This window comes from Pan troglodytes, chromosome 3 (genome assembly GCF_028858775.2).
Source record: "Pan troglodytes isolate AG18354 chromosome 3, NHGRI_mPanTro3-v2.0_pri, whole genome shotgun sequence".
NCBI classification, from domain to species: Eukaryota; Metazoa; Chordata; class Mammalia; order Primates; family Hominidae; genus Pan; species Pan troglodytes.
The window spans coordinates 146,770,460-146,787,143 of record NC_072401.2 but is presented as its reverse complement, the minus strand read 5'-3'; the positions used below and the strand labels follow the sequence as shown (position 1 = coordinate 146,787,143).

Here is a 16,684-nt window from a genome sequence, read left to right as displayed (position 1 = left end):
TTTCATGGAGGAGGCACATACTACTTGTGTCTAGTCAGCCATCTGTGTTTCACATATTTTTAAAAGTTGTGAGACATGTACTTTCTAGTGTATTTGTTTTATTCTGGCAGAGAGTACAAGTTGTATAAATTGTACAAGTTCAGTAAACATGAAGCACATCTATTTTTATTTTGTCTACTAAGATGGTACATCTAAAGTGCTTAGCAACTATAAGTAGACCATGGTAAAAGTGACCAATAACTGGTAGTGATTATTATCATATTGTCATTCTTTCGTTGAGCAAAATGTTAATTATAAGTTATTTTATTATAGAATGCATTCATTGTTATAAATTACATTTGTTGAATAAAAGCATAATCTGATTTTTTTTCCCTTGGCAGCAACTTGAGTTGGTGGAACCAAGTGGCTGGATTCATGTTCCCTTAACTGACAATCATAAGAAGCCAACTCGTACATTCATGATACAGATTGCTGTTCTAGCCAATCACCAAAATGGAAGAGACACCCATATGAGACAAATTAAAATATACACACCAGTAGAAGAGAGCTCCATTGGTAAATTTCCTAGATGTACAACTATAGATTTCATGATGTATCGTTCAATAAGGTGACTTTAAAATGAGATGAAAATCATTAAATGTATCTTTGTTTTATCCTGTATTTAAATAATATATCAGGTACCTTTATTGAACAAGGCATCCGTTATATGTAATTTTGTATATGTTTAAAAATATTTTATTGTAACTTTGACAAATAAATTTGGGGTCATATTATCTTTATTTTCTTTAACATGTAATAAAGCTCACATATTTTACATTACTAAAAATGGATTTGAAGCCAATCATTTTATTTTCCCTTGTATCAAAAGAAAAGAGTTCCTTGTATCAAAAGAAAAGAGTTGAACTGAAAATTTCAGTATATACACAATTATAATAGGTAGGTGATTATTTCATTAGTGTTCATACATTAGAGTAATGGTTTATTGCATATTTGGGAACAAGACTGTGTTTTATCAATATATATCATCTTTAATAGGTCAAAATTACTATTTTTTCTACCCAGAGGAAGGTTATTCTTTTAATACTGGATCTTTTTAAAAACAGTGTCAAATAAACTTAGTGTTAGGTGTCTGATGAGAACCAATCTAATATGGGGAGTATAATTAATTGTCTCATATTCACCTTCACGGAATACTTACAGCCCTAGGGTTGTCTGTATCCTAATGATATTATGTAAAGATTGCCTGTATAATCTCCTGTACATCTCAGTTCTAGCAGTACTTACGGAAGAGTTATTTTCAAATTTGTGTCTGACATTGTAGCATTCCCTGGGCAGTCATATATCCCATAAAATCGTAAAAGTATGTGAAATTTTATATATATATTAAAAGATTTTAAAGAAATACGTGGAAATGTGTTTTTTTCCATGGTTTAAAATGAGTAGATTTGATTTTGTATGCTGTTTTCTCTAGATGTATTACTTTTTTGGGGGGGATGGTTATTTAGCCACAGAATTTACCTAGATTTACTCTTGTTTGGAAAAGATTGCTCTCTGTGGTTCATGCATTGCTGGGTACACTAAAGTATTAAATAGTGAATATTATTTAAAAAATAGTGTGTTTGCTTTATTCTGGCAGAGAGTACTAATTTATTTGGATACTATAGAAAATGGTTTCACTTTTTCACTCATTAAAAACTCTGCTCTTCTTCCTGTAAGTTCTGGGAAGAATTGTATTATTACTTTCATTTTGTTGTCTTTGAAGTGAAAAGCATGATAGGCAATCTGTAGGATCACCAAAAAGTCTGTAGCCAAAACTTATTTGGAATCACCAAATTAAGCACATTATACTTGTCAGATGCTGGGTAGGGTAGAAGAGAGGATTGAAGGAGAAGACCAAGAACAAGGACTAAAGGAAATGGAGAGAATGAAGGAAATAAGAATAGAAATATACACTAGGCACTGATGTTTTCCTTTAGTCTGATAAGGAAAACAGTCATGTAAACAACAGGGTCTTAGTCTTAGAGATAAAAGAAATCTAATTTTTTTAAAAGTACAGGAAGTTTTATTAATAATGTTACTTCTTACTGACTGCTTATTTATTAAGTTTGCTTAAAAGAAAAAAGGAGGAAGACTAATGATCACATATACTATCTAGTGTCTTATCTCCTACTATTTATTAATAGTTTGCCAAGAGACTCCTAAAATCAGGAGGTATTAGAAGGATGTTGAGAAAATCAATATGTTTTCTACTTTTATTCTCCTTACGTATTTTTCATATGCCAGCTGGCTATCTTATTAGGCGTGGGAAAACTTAGTAGCTGAGGATGATGAAGATAATGCTTCCCCTTATTAATAAGAAAAATTTAAAATACAGATAATGCATTATATTAACAAAGCATAATTATCTAAAACAGTTGCATTTTACTTTCTAAAGTGCAAATTATATATTTGACCAAGGTTTATATTTAGAATATATAAAAATCCCTTACAACTCAACAGTAAGGAGAAAAATCCAATTTAAAAATGAGCAAAATATTTGAACAGTCACTTTACCAAGGAAGTTATATGATTGGCAAGTAATTGTACAAAAAGATGCTCAACTTCATTAGACACTAGTGAAGAGCAAATTAAAACCACAATGAGATACTACTACACAGCCACTAGAATGACTACAGTGAAAATGATTATTCCACGTGTTGACAACAATGTGGAGAAAATGCACTTCGCACTGCTGGTACAGGCATATCTCAGAGATGCTGCAGGTTCAATTCCAGACCACCACACAATGAAGTGAATACCACAGTAAAGTGACTATCACAATAAAGTGGGTCACAGAAACGTTTTGGTTTCCCAGTGCTTATAAAATTGTTTACACTGTTGTAGTCTAAAAAAAAAACAATGTATGTATACCTTTATTTTAAAATACTATTGCTAAGTGCTAACAATAATCTGAAGCTTTAGCCAAGTTGTAACCTCTATGCAGGTGGAGAGTCTCATCTAGATGTTGATGGCTGCTGACTTATCAGGGTGGTGGTTGTTGAATGCTGACAGGGCTGTGGCAATTTCTTAAAATAGGACAGCAATGAACTTTGCTTCATTGATAGACTTTTCACAAAAGATTTCTCTGTAGCATGTGATGCAGTTTGATAGCATTTTACTCACAGTAGAACTTCTTTCAAAATTGGAGTCAATCCTCTCAAGTCCTGCTATTGCTTTATCAACTAAGTTGATACACTCTTCTAAGTCCTTTGTTGTCATTTCAACAATGTGCACAGTATCTTCACCAGGAATAGGTTCCATTTCAAAAAACCAATTTTATTCCTCATCCACGAGAAGCAGCTCTACAGTCATCCAAGTTTTATAAGATTGCAGCCATTCAGACACATTTTTAGGCTCCACTTCTAATTCTTGTTCTCTTGCTATTTCTACCACATGTGCCATTACTTTTTCCACTGAAGTCGTAAACCCCTCAATGTCATCCATGAAGGTTGAAATCAATTCCTTCCAAACTCCTGTTAAAGTTGCTATTTTGACCTTCTCCCTTAAATCATGAATGTTCTTACGGCATCTAGAGTGGTAAATCCTTTCCAGAAAGTTCTCCATTTGTTTTGCTGAGATCCATCAGAAGAATCACTTACCTGCTAATGCCTTATGAAATGTATTTCTGAAACAATAAGACTTGAAAGTCAGAATGACTGCTTGGTTCATGGGCTACAGAATGGATGTTGTGTTAGCAGGCATGAAAACAACATAACTCTCCATCAGAGCTCTTGAGTGACCAGGTATATTGGCAATGATAAGTAATATTTTGAAAGAATCTTTTTTCCAAGCAGTGGATCTCAACAGAGGGCTTAAATCATGCAGTAAATTATGCTCTAAACAGTGGTACTGTCATCCAGGCTTTGTTGTTCCACAGGCAGAGCACAGGCAGAGTAGGTTTAGCATAATTCTTCAGGCCCTAGGATTTTCAGAATGGTAAATAAGCATTGGCTTCAACTTAAAGTCACCAGCTGCATTAGCTGCTAATGAGTTATTCTCTTCCTTGAAACTTTGAAGCCAGGCATTGACTTTTCTCTAGCTATGAAAATCCAAGGTGGCATCATCTTCCAATAGAAGGCTGTTCATCTACATGGAAAAATCTATTGTTTAGTGTAGCCACCTTCATCCCTTATGTTCTAGATTGGGGTGTTCAATCTTTTGGCTTTCCTGGGTCACATTGGAAGAACAATAATTGTCTTGGACCTCGCACAGAATACGCTAATGATAGCTGATGAGCTAAAAAAGAAAAAAAAAAAATTGCTGGCCGGGCATGGTAGCTCACTCCTCTAATCCCAGCACTTTGGGATGCCGAGGCGGGTGGATCACAAGGTCAGGAGATCGAGACCATCCTGCTAACATGGTGAAACCCCATCTCTACTAAAAACATAAAAAATTAGCCGGGCGTGGTGGCGGGTGCCTGTAGTCCCAGCTACTTGGGAGGCTGAGGCAGGAGAATGGTGTGAACGGAGGAGGCGGAGCTTGCAGTGAGCCGAGATCGCGACACTGCACTCCAGCCTGGGTGACAGAATGAGACTCGTCTCAAAAAAAAAAAAAAATGCAAAAAAACTCTTTGTGTTTTAAGAAAGTTTACAAATTTTTATTGAGCCGCATTCAAAGCCATCCTGGGCCATATGCAGCCTGTGGCCTGCGAATTGGACAAGCTTGTTCTAGATCTTCTGGATAACTTGCTGCAGCTTCTCCACCAGCACTCCTGCTTCACCTTGCTCTTAGCAAATCTTTACCATTAGGTTGATGCCTCCTTTTTGTCTCTATGTGGTTCCTTAAGCCCAGGTTCTCCTCTGCTCTACTAAATTATTAGAGTGCTGCCTGTCTTGAATGGGGGAATTCCCAAAAGGATTATTCTGGCAGTGTGGGAAGGCTGGTAGTGGTTTGTGCCCAAGGGACCTGTGGAACATAACAGCGTGGTGCTGCTGAACAGCCACTCTGATGTGGCATCTCCTTTGGCTGAGTTACAGAGCAGAGTTTCCAGGGCTGGGGATGGTAGTCCTACCTCCCTAGTTTGTCTCTGCTTGTCCTCACAGATATTTATACCTTCAGGCAGTCATGATGCTTCCTGTGTGTTAAGGCAGGTACAGGTCTCTTGCAAGGGAATCCAAGATGATGGGAAAGCTGATTGACTACTGATATGGTTTGGATGTTTTTTACCTCCAAATTTCATGTTGAAACATAATCCCCAGTGTTGGAGGTGGAGCCTGGTGGGAAGTGTTTGGATCATGGGGGCGGATTCCTCAGGAATGGCTTGGTGCCATCCTGTTGGTGATAAGTGAGTTCTCACTCTGAGTTCACAGGAGATCTGATTGTTTTAAAAGAGTGTGGCACCAAATCCCTGTCTTGCTCCTGTTCTCACCGTGTGATGCTGGCTCTCCTTGACCTTCCACCACGATTGTAAGCTTTCTGAAGCCCTCACCAGAAGCAGATGCTGGCACCAGCTTCCTGTACAGTCTGCAGAACCATGAGCCAATTAAATCTCTTTTATTTATAAATTACCCAGTCTCAAGTATTTATTTATAGAGAGGCAAAAACAGACTAAAACTTCTACCTCAATCTCATTTCTTTCCAGTGTAGAAATTGTGAGCTGGGGGAAGGCTTTTTGCAAGCTTGTTGCAGGGCAGAATTGTCAGGAGGGGCATTATGGATGTGGAAGTCTGATTCTCCTATCATCTGCTTGAAGTTTTTTCACTTCTCTGTGGTCCTGGGATCTGTCTCATCCTCTTTTGTGATTTCTGGATTGTTACTGGTAAAAATCTTGGCACTGTGTATTTGTATTTGGTTTTCTGTTGAGGGAGTGAGGCCAGCTTGCTCCTATGCTACTATTTTTTTTTTTTAATTTTTCAATTGTTTTCTTCAAAGGTAGGCATGACAGAGATATACTGCCATTTTAAAACCCCTTCACCTCACACTTTATAGAGATGACTGCTGTCCTTAAACCTTCTGAAGCAATCTCTGCTAGCTTCAAACTTCTGTAGCTTCCTTACCTCTCTCAGCCTTTCTAACATTAAAGAGAGTTAGGGCCTTACTTTGGATTAGGCTTGGCTTAAAGGAATGTTATGGCTGCTTTGATCTTCTATTCAGACCACTCAAACTTTCTCCCTATCAGTAATAAAGCTGTTTTGCTTTCTTATCATTCATGGGTTCACTAGTGTAGTACTTATAATTTCCTTTAAGAACTTTTCCCTAGTATTCACAACTTTGCTAACTGTTTGGAGAAAGAGGCCTAGCTTTCGGCCTATCTCAGTTTTCAATATGCCTTCCTCATTAAACTTAATCCTTTCTAGCTTTTGTATTAAAGTGAGAAACTGGTGACTCTTCCTTTCACTTGAACACTTAGAGGCCATTGTAAGGTTATTAATTGGCCTAATTTCAATATTGTTGGGTCTCAGGGAATAGGGAGGCCTGAGAAGAGGGAGACAGATAGGAACAGCTGGTTGATGGAGCAGTCAGGGACATATGATATTTATGGAGTAACTTTGCAACTGTATGTATATAGATGCAGTTTGTGGAGCCCCAAAACAATTATAGTGGTATGGAACATCAGAAATCACTGATCACAGATCACCATAAGAGATATAAGAATAATGAAAAAGTTTGAGATAGAGAATTACCAAAATGACACAGACACAAAAGTGAGCACATGATGTTGGAAAAATAGCATTGATAGACTTGCTTAATGCAGGATTGCCAGAAGCCTTCAATTTGTGAAGAATGAAGTTATCTGTGAAGTGCAATAAAATTAGGTATGCCTGCAATTAATATATAACTACTTTGGAAAACAGTTTGGTAATTTTTAAAAAATTAAACATCCACCTACTATGTGTACCAGTCATTCCACTTCTACGTATTTACCCCCCAAAATATAAAACATATATCCATACAAAGACTTGTATGTGAATCTTCATAGCAGCTCTATTTGTAATACATCAAAACTGTACAACCTAAATGTTGATCAACAGGAGAAGGTCTAAACAAATTATGGTATATACATATAATGAAATGCTACTCAGCAATAAAAATGAACGATTGATATGTGCCACAGCACAGCTAAATGTCCAAAATAATTATTTTAAGAGAAGCTGTACAAAAAAGAGTACATATATGTGGTTTCATTTTTTATAAAATTCTAGAAAATATAAACTAAGTGACAGAAAGCAGATCAGTTATATAGGATGGGGAGTGGGGAGAAGTAAGAAGGGATGAACTATTTGGGGGGATGACAGAAATATTCATTATCCTGATCATAGTCATGGTTTTATGGGTCTGTACATATGCCAAATCTCATCAAATTATACACTTTAAATAGGCACAGTTTATTGTATATGAATTATACCTCAACAGAACTGATTTTAAAAATAACTTATTGTTCTTGTTTTACATAAGAATCACTTAAAAGATGCTAGATTTGAAGTAACTGTATTTCTTAACTGTATAGGACCTGTGAATAAAAAACCAAGATTGGAAAAGCCATTTTAACGGTTCAGAAAACAATGACAGCAAATTCACTGATTTATTTGCAGTCAGTCAGTGCTTTTGAGTATTGGACAAACTGCAGTTATATGAAAAATTTTAATTTCACATATAATCTGGGTATAAGACACTTTCAAAATCAGTTTATGAGCTGATTACTAGAAATTTTATGTAAAAATTGTGGGGTCTGGGTGCAATGGCTCACAGCTGTAATAGCACTTTGGGAGGCCAAGGTGGGAGGATTGCTTGAGCCCAGGAGTTTAAGACCAGCCTGGGCAACATAGCAAGACCTTGTCACTACAAAAATTAAAAAAAATAATTAGCCAGGCATGGTGGCGTGCACCTGTAGTCCCAGCTACTCAGCAGGCTGAGAGCAGGAAGATTGTTTGAGCTCAGGAGGTTGAGGCTGCAGTGAGCTATGATTGCACCACTGCACTCTAGTCTGGGTGACAGAGACCCTGTCTCAAAAACAACAACAAAAAAAAAAACAAAAATTGTTGAATTTAAAAATACACAGTCACAGAACACTAATAAATACACAACTCTGAAAGGACTTATTCATTCAATTGTGTTTTGGTGTGTGTGCATATCTATTGGGTTTAGTTAAGATAAATATAGTAAGGAAACAAAGATGAAAATGTAAACCTTGCCTTCCAGTTGCTTACAGTCTACTGAGGAAACAATAGGTCTCTAACCAGCCAAGCCAGAAATTAGAAAGTCGTGAACTCTCTAATCAGTGAATGAGAGTGTAGAGGAGATGTAAGTTTACTTCCTGCTGAAGAAGATAGAGGTGAAGCTAAAGAAGACATTTTTTTTTATTATACTTTAAGTTTTAGGGTACATGTGCACAATGTGCAGGTTAGTTACATATGTATACATGTGCCATGTTGGTGTGCTGCACCCAGTAACTCATCATTTAACATTCGGTATATATCCTAATGCTATCCATCCCTGCTCCCCCCACCCCACAACAGGCCCTGGTGTGTGATGTTCCCCTTCTTGCGTCCATGTGTTCTCATTGTTCAATTCCCACCTATGAGTGAGAATATGTGGTGTTTGGTTTTTTTGTCCTTGCGATACTTTACTGAGAATAATGGTTTCCAGCTTCATCCATGTCCCTACAAAGGACATGAACTCATCATTTTTTATGGCTGCATAGTATTCCATGGTGTATATGTGCCACATTTTCTTAATCCAGTCTATCATTGTTGGACATTTGGGTTGGTTCCAAGTCTTTGCTATTGTGAATAGTGCCACAATAAACATACGTGTGCATGTGTCTTTATAGCAGCATGATTTATAATCCTTTGGGTATATACCCAGTAATGGGATGGCTGGGTCAAATGGTATTCCTAGTTCTAGATCCCTGAGGAATCTCCACACTGACTTCCACAATGGTTGAACTAGTTTACAGTCCCACCAACAGTGTAAAAGTGTTCCTATTTCTCCACATCCTCTCCAGCACCTGTGGTTTCCTGACTTTTTAATGACCACCATTCTAGCTGGTGTGAGATGGTATCTCATTGTGGTTTTGATTTGCATTTCTCTGATGGCTAGTGATGAGCATTTTTTTCATGTGTCTTTTGGCTGCATAAATGTCTTCTTTTGAGAAGTGTCTGTTCATATCCTTTGCCCACTTTTTGATGGGGTTGTTTTTTTCTTGTAAATTTGTTGGAGTTCATTGTAGATTCTGGATATTAGCCCTTTGTCAGATGAGTAGACTGCAAAAATTTTCTCCCATTCTGTAGGTTGCCTTTTCACTCTGATGGTAGTTTCTTTTGCTGTGCAGAAGCTCTTTAGTTTAATTAGATCCCATTTGCCAATTTTGGCTTTTGTTGCTATTGCTTTTGGTGTTTTAGACATGAAGTCCTTGCCCACGCCTATGTCCTGAATGGTATTGCCTAGGTTTTTTTCTAGTGTTTTTAAAACACCTCTACGCAAATAAACTAGAAAATCTAGAAGAAATGGATAAATTCCTCGACACATACACCCTCCCAAGACTAAATCAGGAAGAAGTTGAATCTCTGAATAGACCAATAACAGACTCTGAAATTGAGGCAATAATTAATAGCTTACCAACCAAAAAAAGTCCAGGACCAGATGGATTCACAGCCGAATCCTACCAGAGGTACAAGGAGGAGCTGATACCATTCTTTCTGAAACTATTCCAATCAGTAGAAAAAGAGGGAATCCTCCCTAACTTATTTTATGAGGCCAGCATTATCCTGATACCAAAGCCTGGCAGAGACACAACAAAAAAAGAGAATTTTAGACCAATATCCCTGATGAACATCGATGCAAAAATCCTAAATAAAATACTGGCAAACCGAATCCAGCCACACATCCAAAAGCTTATCCACCATGATCAAGTGGGCTTCATGCCTGGGATGCAAGGCTTGTTCAACATACACAAATCAATAAACACAATCCAGCATATAAACAGAACCAATGACAAAAACCATATGATTATCTCAATAGATGCAGAAAAGGCCTTTGACAAAATTCAACAACCTTCATCCAAAAAACTCTCAATAAATTAGGTGTTGATGGGACGTATCTCAAAATAATAAGAGCTATCTATGACAAACCCACAGCCAGTATCATACTGAATGGGCAAAAAGAAGACATTGTTGAGAAGCCAGAATGTTGGAAAAACTATTTGTAATATCAGCTAGTTATTTGCTTCTCAAGCCTAGTCTTGAATCCAGACTATCATTGTTTTTATGTGAGTAACAACAATTAATTTGAAACAGATGATTTTTGTATTCAGAACCAAGTGATGTTTTGTACATTTATTCTCATTTGAAAGTGTTCAATGACTAAAACACTGACAAATCTTGAAAAGTAATTTTAGCAACCATGCCTTCTGCTCCTTTAGTCATTATGACTAGTAATTTAGTAGAAATTAATATATTACAATATAAATTTTTATCAGTGAAATATATGAAATACTTGATAACTTATCTAGTGTTTTAGAAAATTGTTACTGCTATAAAATTCTTAGTAAAATATTTATTATATTTTATTTTTAAGTGAATTCTAGGTTATTTTAATTCATCAATTAGCTTTTTAAAGAGATAAAATTTGCAAAATATGTTACATAAAACAGGGAATATAATTAATGTAGTTATGGTTATATGTGAATATTTTTGCTTTGCAGATCTTTTAAAACCAGGATTATCTTCTTTTGCCCATATTATTTTGGCCTTCCAGTCTTCTACTATGACTCCCTGGAGTATGGTATTTGGAAGTTTTTGCAATACAAGGCTGTTTACCAGTCTTCTACAAGGAAGCTGCCTGTGTTTCATGGTCTGCCATTTAGTTGGGATTGTTTTTGTGCAGTTTTATCCAGAAAGCCTTGGAGAGAGGGAGATGATGAGAAAGAAAGCCTCACAGATCAGTTTATTAATTGTTCATGATCATGATTTATCCTATCAACAGGAAAAATCTTAAGTCTAATAATTAGAAAACTCCCCACTATAAAATCTAAGAGAATGTCTATAATCCATGGCAATTTTATGTGAAAAGTTAAGGTTATTTTTTACTACTATTAACCAATCTATTTTTTAATATTATATATTCCATGATTACCTCCACGACCATTAAGTGTCCCTCTTGTCTTTTCTGCTGAGTAGAACCAGCTTGCTATTTTGCAAACAGAAGCAAAATTATAATCGGACCAATTTAAAATTGTTCTGTATTCTTGTGAAACATTTTGAGTGAATTTTTATTTCAGGAAATGGTATTTCACATTATTATGTTTGAAGCACTAGCGTTTGCCACCTCAATTATTTTGATTACTGAGTTTGTAGCCATGAGCTTTCCACTGATGCAGTTCAGTGATCACTATAAGATGTTCTTCCACTATGTATTCACTTTTTCAATGTTGAGGGCAAATTACGGTTCTCTCCCTGTGGTCCCAGAAATAATGGCCCAAACTGTTTTTCATAGATTTTATTCTTAGACTAGCTCTCCTCTTTACGCTGGCATTCGTCTGTGGCTAGGGATCCAGATTTTAACAGATCATTTCCTGTTATTACTACAACAATATCAAAATACTGATCACTTACCAAGAAGCAAAGTATCTAAAAGACTGAAGCAGAGAGTTCAGCCAGCTATTTGTTTTTCAACTGTTGAAATTTATAACAATCACATGTTAAATGGATATGGAGACAAAATCAAATAGAGAGTAGCCTTGGCAAAAGGAGGATAACAAGCCATCAGCTACTAAGTTATAACACATTCAGGTGTTTACCAAAGACAAGGGAAAGGGATTTTACTGTTTATTAAAAAATAGTGCCTATTTTTTTTAGAGTAGCATTCAGCAACTAATAGAATATGCAAATAACCTATTCTTCAGAAATTTTCTTCGAAGTTCTCTGGGCAGTTTAGAACAAAATTTATTTCTGTCTTGAAATTTTTAGTGGCTAGATTGGTAACTGGGTGTAATTTTGACTCCCCTCCTTCTGTTGATACTCAGTAACTCTGAGTCCTGCAGATATTTTCTCCACATTATCACTTTTAGTTTCACCCCTTTCACATCATTCTAGGTCAATTGCAGGAAGCTCCTAGCTGGACCACTAGCCTTTAGTTTATGCTAAAATAGTTATCCAAATGATATTCCATCCTATGGCATTCTGTAATTATTGATATCAGTACTAATTCCATATTACCTACATAAATTAACCTATGTAAGTAAATACAAAGTCCTCTGGCATCCCTTCAAGCCCATATACCTTTCCTGACTTTTCAAAAACTGTTTTTCATTATTCTCAGCCTTTTTGCTGCAGCCAAGCAAATACAGTTGTCTATTTTAACCACATAACTCCCTCATTCTTTTACTTTTTAATGTGTAGCATCTGATGGCCTGTAATTTTGTCACTTTTCTACCAGTTTATGTCACTCAAAAGTCACTCCCTGGGAGCGTTTACTTGCCTGACTTTAATCCTGTATATTTTAATTTTTTTTATTCTATATCTCTTCAGCATTTGTGTAATCCGCCAGTACTATGCAGGTTGAGTATACCTTATCCAAAAATCCAAAATCTGAAATGCTCCAATGAACATTACCTTTGAGCATCATGTTGGCGCTCAAAAAGTTTCAGATTTTGAAGCATTTTGGATTTCAGATTTTCTGCTTTGGGATGCTCAACTTGTTTTAATTTATGAATATTTTACTGTGTATATTGTTAACTCTTGAAGGCAAGGTATTAGTCTTATTTATCTTCTATATTTGTTTTATTACAATTCTCAGCATCTAGTAGGCGTGCAGTAAATAATTATTTTTATTTGTTTTTATTTCATTTATTTATTTTGGAATGGATTCTCACTCTGTTGCCCAGGCTGGAGTGTAGTGGCACGATCTTGGCTCACTGCAGCCTCCACCTCCCAGGTTCAAGCAATTCTCCTGCCTCAGCCTCCTGAGTAGCTGGGACTACAGTTGCTTGCCACCATGCCTGGCTAAGTTTTTGTATTTTTAGTAGAGACGGGGTTTCACCGTGTTAGCCAGGATGGTCTCGAACTCCTGACCTCATGGTCTACCCTCCTCGGCCTCCCAAAGTGCTGGGATTACAGGCATGAGTCACTACCTCTGACCCAATACTTATTTTTAAATAAAATCGTTCACTAACAAATCCTTTCTCATATCTCATTTTCACAAAATCACTGTTGGGATTGCATTTAGCTATCAATAACAGAAACTCCTACTACACTGACTTAAGTAAGTTTCTATATTTCCCATATATTAAAAAAGCTGGAGGTCTGTGGTTACTTCATTGGTCCAGCAGTCTCCTAGAGGCTTTCTGATAATTTTTAGATCATTATGTCATGGTCCAAAGATAGTTGATGTAACTATCACATTGGCACTTGAGAGAGAAAGAAAGGAGAAGAGTGACACTGGCCACATCTGTCCTCTTGACAGGAAGGAAAACGTTTCCGGAACCTGGAAATATTCAGCATACTTCTTATGTCTCATTGGTAAGAACTGGGTCACACAACCACCTCCATCTAGAAGGAAGCAAATGTGTCTGAAAATCAGGGAACAGGATTGTCATTGTTGACTTAGGCAAATCACTATTTTCTGGGGCTAAACACATAGCCTACTTGAAAACAAACAGACAAACAGTATTTTTTTATGCAAGGAAGAAGGCAGCATAGGTATTTGGCAGACAGTGAATAATATCTGCCACGCATAGCCTCTCTAAGCCTTGGCATCCTCATTTGCAAACTGGAAATAGTAGCAATATACCTCAGAGGACTGAGTGAGATAACAACTGTAAGCACTTAGCGCAGTGCCTGGCAAATAGTAAGTATTCAGTAAAAAGTAGCTGCTGGCCGGGTGCGGTGGCTCACGCCTGTAATCCCAGCACTTTGGGAGGCCGAGGCAAGTGGATCACCAGGTCAGAAATTCAAGACCAGCCTGGCAGCATGGTGAAACCCAGTCTCTACTGAAAAAAAAAAAAAACCCAGTCTCTACTAAAAAAAAGAAAGCTGTGTGTGGTGACACACACCTGTAATCCCAGCTATTTGGGAGGCAGAGGCAGGAGAATTGCTTGAACCTGGAAGACGGAGGTTGCGGTGAGCCAAGATTGCGCCACTGCACTCCAGCGTGGGTGACAGAGCAAGACTCCATCTCAAAAAAATAAAAAAAATAAAAAATAAAATAAAGTAACTGCTATTCCATTTATGACAAACCCACAGCCAATATCATACTGAATGGGTAAAAGCTGAAAACACTCCCCTTGAAAACCAACACAAACAAGGATGCCCTCTCTCACCACTTCTATTCACCATAGTATTGGAAGTTTTGGCCAGGGCAATCAGGCAAGAGAAAGAAATAAAGGGTATTCAAATAGGAAGAGAGGAAGTCAAATTGTCTTTGTTTGCAGATAACATGATTCTTTATCTAGAAAACCTCATTGTCTCAGCCCAAAAGATTCTTAAGCTGATAAGCAATGTCAGCAAAGTCTCAGGATACAAAATAAATGTGCAAAAGTCACAAGCATTCCTATACACCAACAACAGGCAAGCAGACAGCCAAATCATTAATTAACTTCCCATTCACAATTGCTACAAAGAGAATAAAATACCTAGGAGTACAACTAACAAGGGAAGTGAAGGACCTCTTCAAGGAGAACTACAAATCACTGCTCAAGGAAATCAGAGAGGACACAAATGGAAAAACATTCTATACTCATGAATAAGAATAAGTAATATTGTGAAAATGGCCATACTGCCCAAAGTATTTTATAGATTCAATGCTATTCTCATTAAACTACCATTGACATTCTTTATAGAATTAGAGGAAACTATTTAAAAATTCATATGGAACCAATAAAGAGCTCATATAGCCAAGATAATCCTAAGCAAAAAGAGCAAAGCTGGAGGCATCATGCTACTGGACTTCAAACTATACTACAAGGCTACAGTAACCAAAACAGCATGGTAGTGCTACAAAAACAGACACATAGACCAATGGAACAAAATATAGAACCCAGAAATAAGACTGCACACCTACAGCCATCTGATCTTTGATAAACCTGATGAAAACAAGCAATGGGGAAAGGGTTCCCTATTTAATAAATGGTACTAGGAAAACTGACTTGCCATATGCTGAAAATTGAAACTGGACTTTGTCCTTACACCTTATACACAAATTAACTCAAGATGGATTAAAGACTTAAATGTAAAACCCAAAACTATTAAAACCCTAGAAGAAAATCTAGATAATACCATTCAGGATATAGGTATGGGCAAAGATTTCATGACAAAAATGCCAAAAGCAATCACAACAAAAGCAAAAATTGACAAACGGGATCTAATTAAACTAAAGAGCTTCTGCACAGCAAAAGAAACGATCATAAGAGTGAACAGACAACCTACAGAATGGGAGAAAATTTTTGCTATCTATCTATCTATCTATCTATCTATCTATCTATCTATCTATCTATCTATGAAAGGTCTAATATCCAGAATCAACAAGGAACTTAAATTTACAAGAAAAAACAAACAACCCCATTAAAAAGTGGGCAAAAAGTATGAACAGACAGTTTTCAAAAGAAGACATACATGCAGCCAAAAAACATGAAAAAATCTCAACATCACTGATCATTAGAGAAATGCAAATCAAAACCACAGTGAGATACCATTTCATGCCAATCAGAATGGCTATTATTAAAAAGTCAAAAAGCAACAGATGCTGCTGAGGTTGTGGAGAAAAAGGAACATTTTTACACTGTTGGGAGTGTAAATTAGTTCAACCATTGTGGAAGACAATGTTAGGAATAACGTTCAAAATCCTAAAGAAATTGAACACTCGAACAAAGGATTCTTAGCAAAGCAATTTTACTTCTGCCCAGAGGGGTGCTGCCTTGACCAGTCGCCATGACAGCACATCTGAACAAAGGGCACGAGAGCCTTTATTCCTGATGCAAGTCATGCCCCTGTACCCTTTCCCCATTGGCCAGGGTCGGGTTGTACAATCTAAACTAATCTCGGTTGGCTAAACATTTGAATTTTTTTTAGATAAGGTGGGAACGTAAAAGAAAGTGAAGAGGAAGGGGAAGCGGTGTCTGTAATGAGCTAGAAAGTTAGTCCTCTTTCCAAATAAGGAAAGGAATGTGAGCTGGTACTGATAATGCCTGGTACTATGGCATGTCTGGGCGTCTAACAAAGGCAAAAAAGATAAAAGGAGAAAAAGGAAAAAGGGTGGGTGTAACTATGAATTAAAGAATAAAAGATTGATCCGATTATTTGAAAAGAAACTTTATCATATCCCATAACAATGTGGCGATTCCTCAAAGACCTAGAGGCATAAATACCATTTGACTCAGCAATCTCAATACTGGGTATATATCCAAAGGAATATAAATAATTCTATTATAAAGATACATGCACACATATGTTAATTGTAGCACTATTTACAATAGCAAAGACATTGAATCAACTTAAATACCCATCAATAATAGACTGGATAAAGAAAATATGGTACATAATCACTATGGAATACCATGCAGTTATAAAAAGGAGCAAGATCATGTCCTTTGCAGGGACATGGATGGAGTTGGAAGCCATTATCCTCAGCAAACTAATGCAGGAACACTAAACCAAACACCACATATTCTCACTTACAAGTGGGAGTTGATCAATGAGAGCACGGACACATG

At 36.8% G+C, this 16,684-nt stretch overlaps 1 protein-coding gene across 14 annotated transcripts in view; it reads left to right on the top strand.

The window, feature by feature from the left end:
- ANAPC10 (anaphase promoting complex subunit 10) overlaps window positions 1-16,684 on the top strand; it is a 270,845-nt gene that overhangs the window by 103,735 nt on the left and 150,426 nt on the right. For 8 of the 14 annotated variants that reach the window (XM_009448370.4, XM_009448366.4, XM_016952296.3 and 5 more), the window contains one exon: window positions 381-1,402. The exons of the other annotated variants lie outside the window; for them this stretch is intronic. In XM_009448370.4, coding sequence (XP_009446645.1) covers window positions 381-426 — 46 coding nt within the window. In that variant the 3' untranslated portion in view covers window positions 427-1,402. Of the gene's footprint in view, window positions 1-380; window positions 1,403-16,684 lie in introns of those variants that run through there. 14 annotated transcript variants of the gene reach the window in all.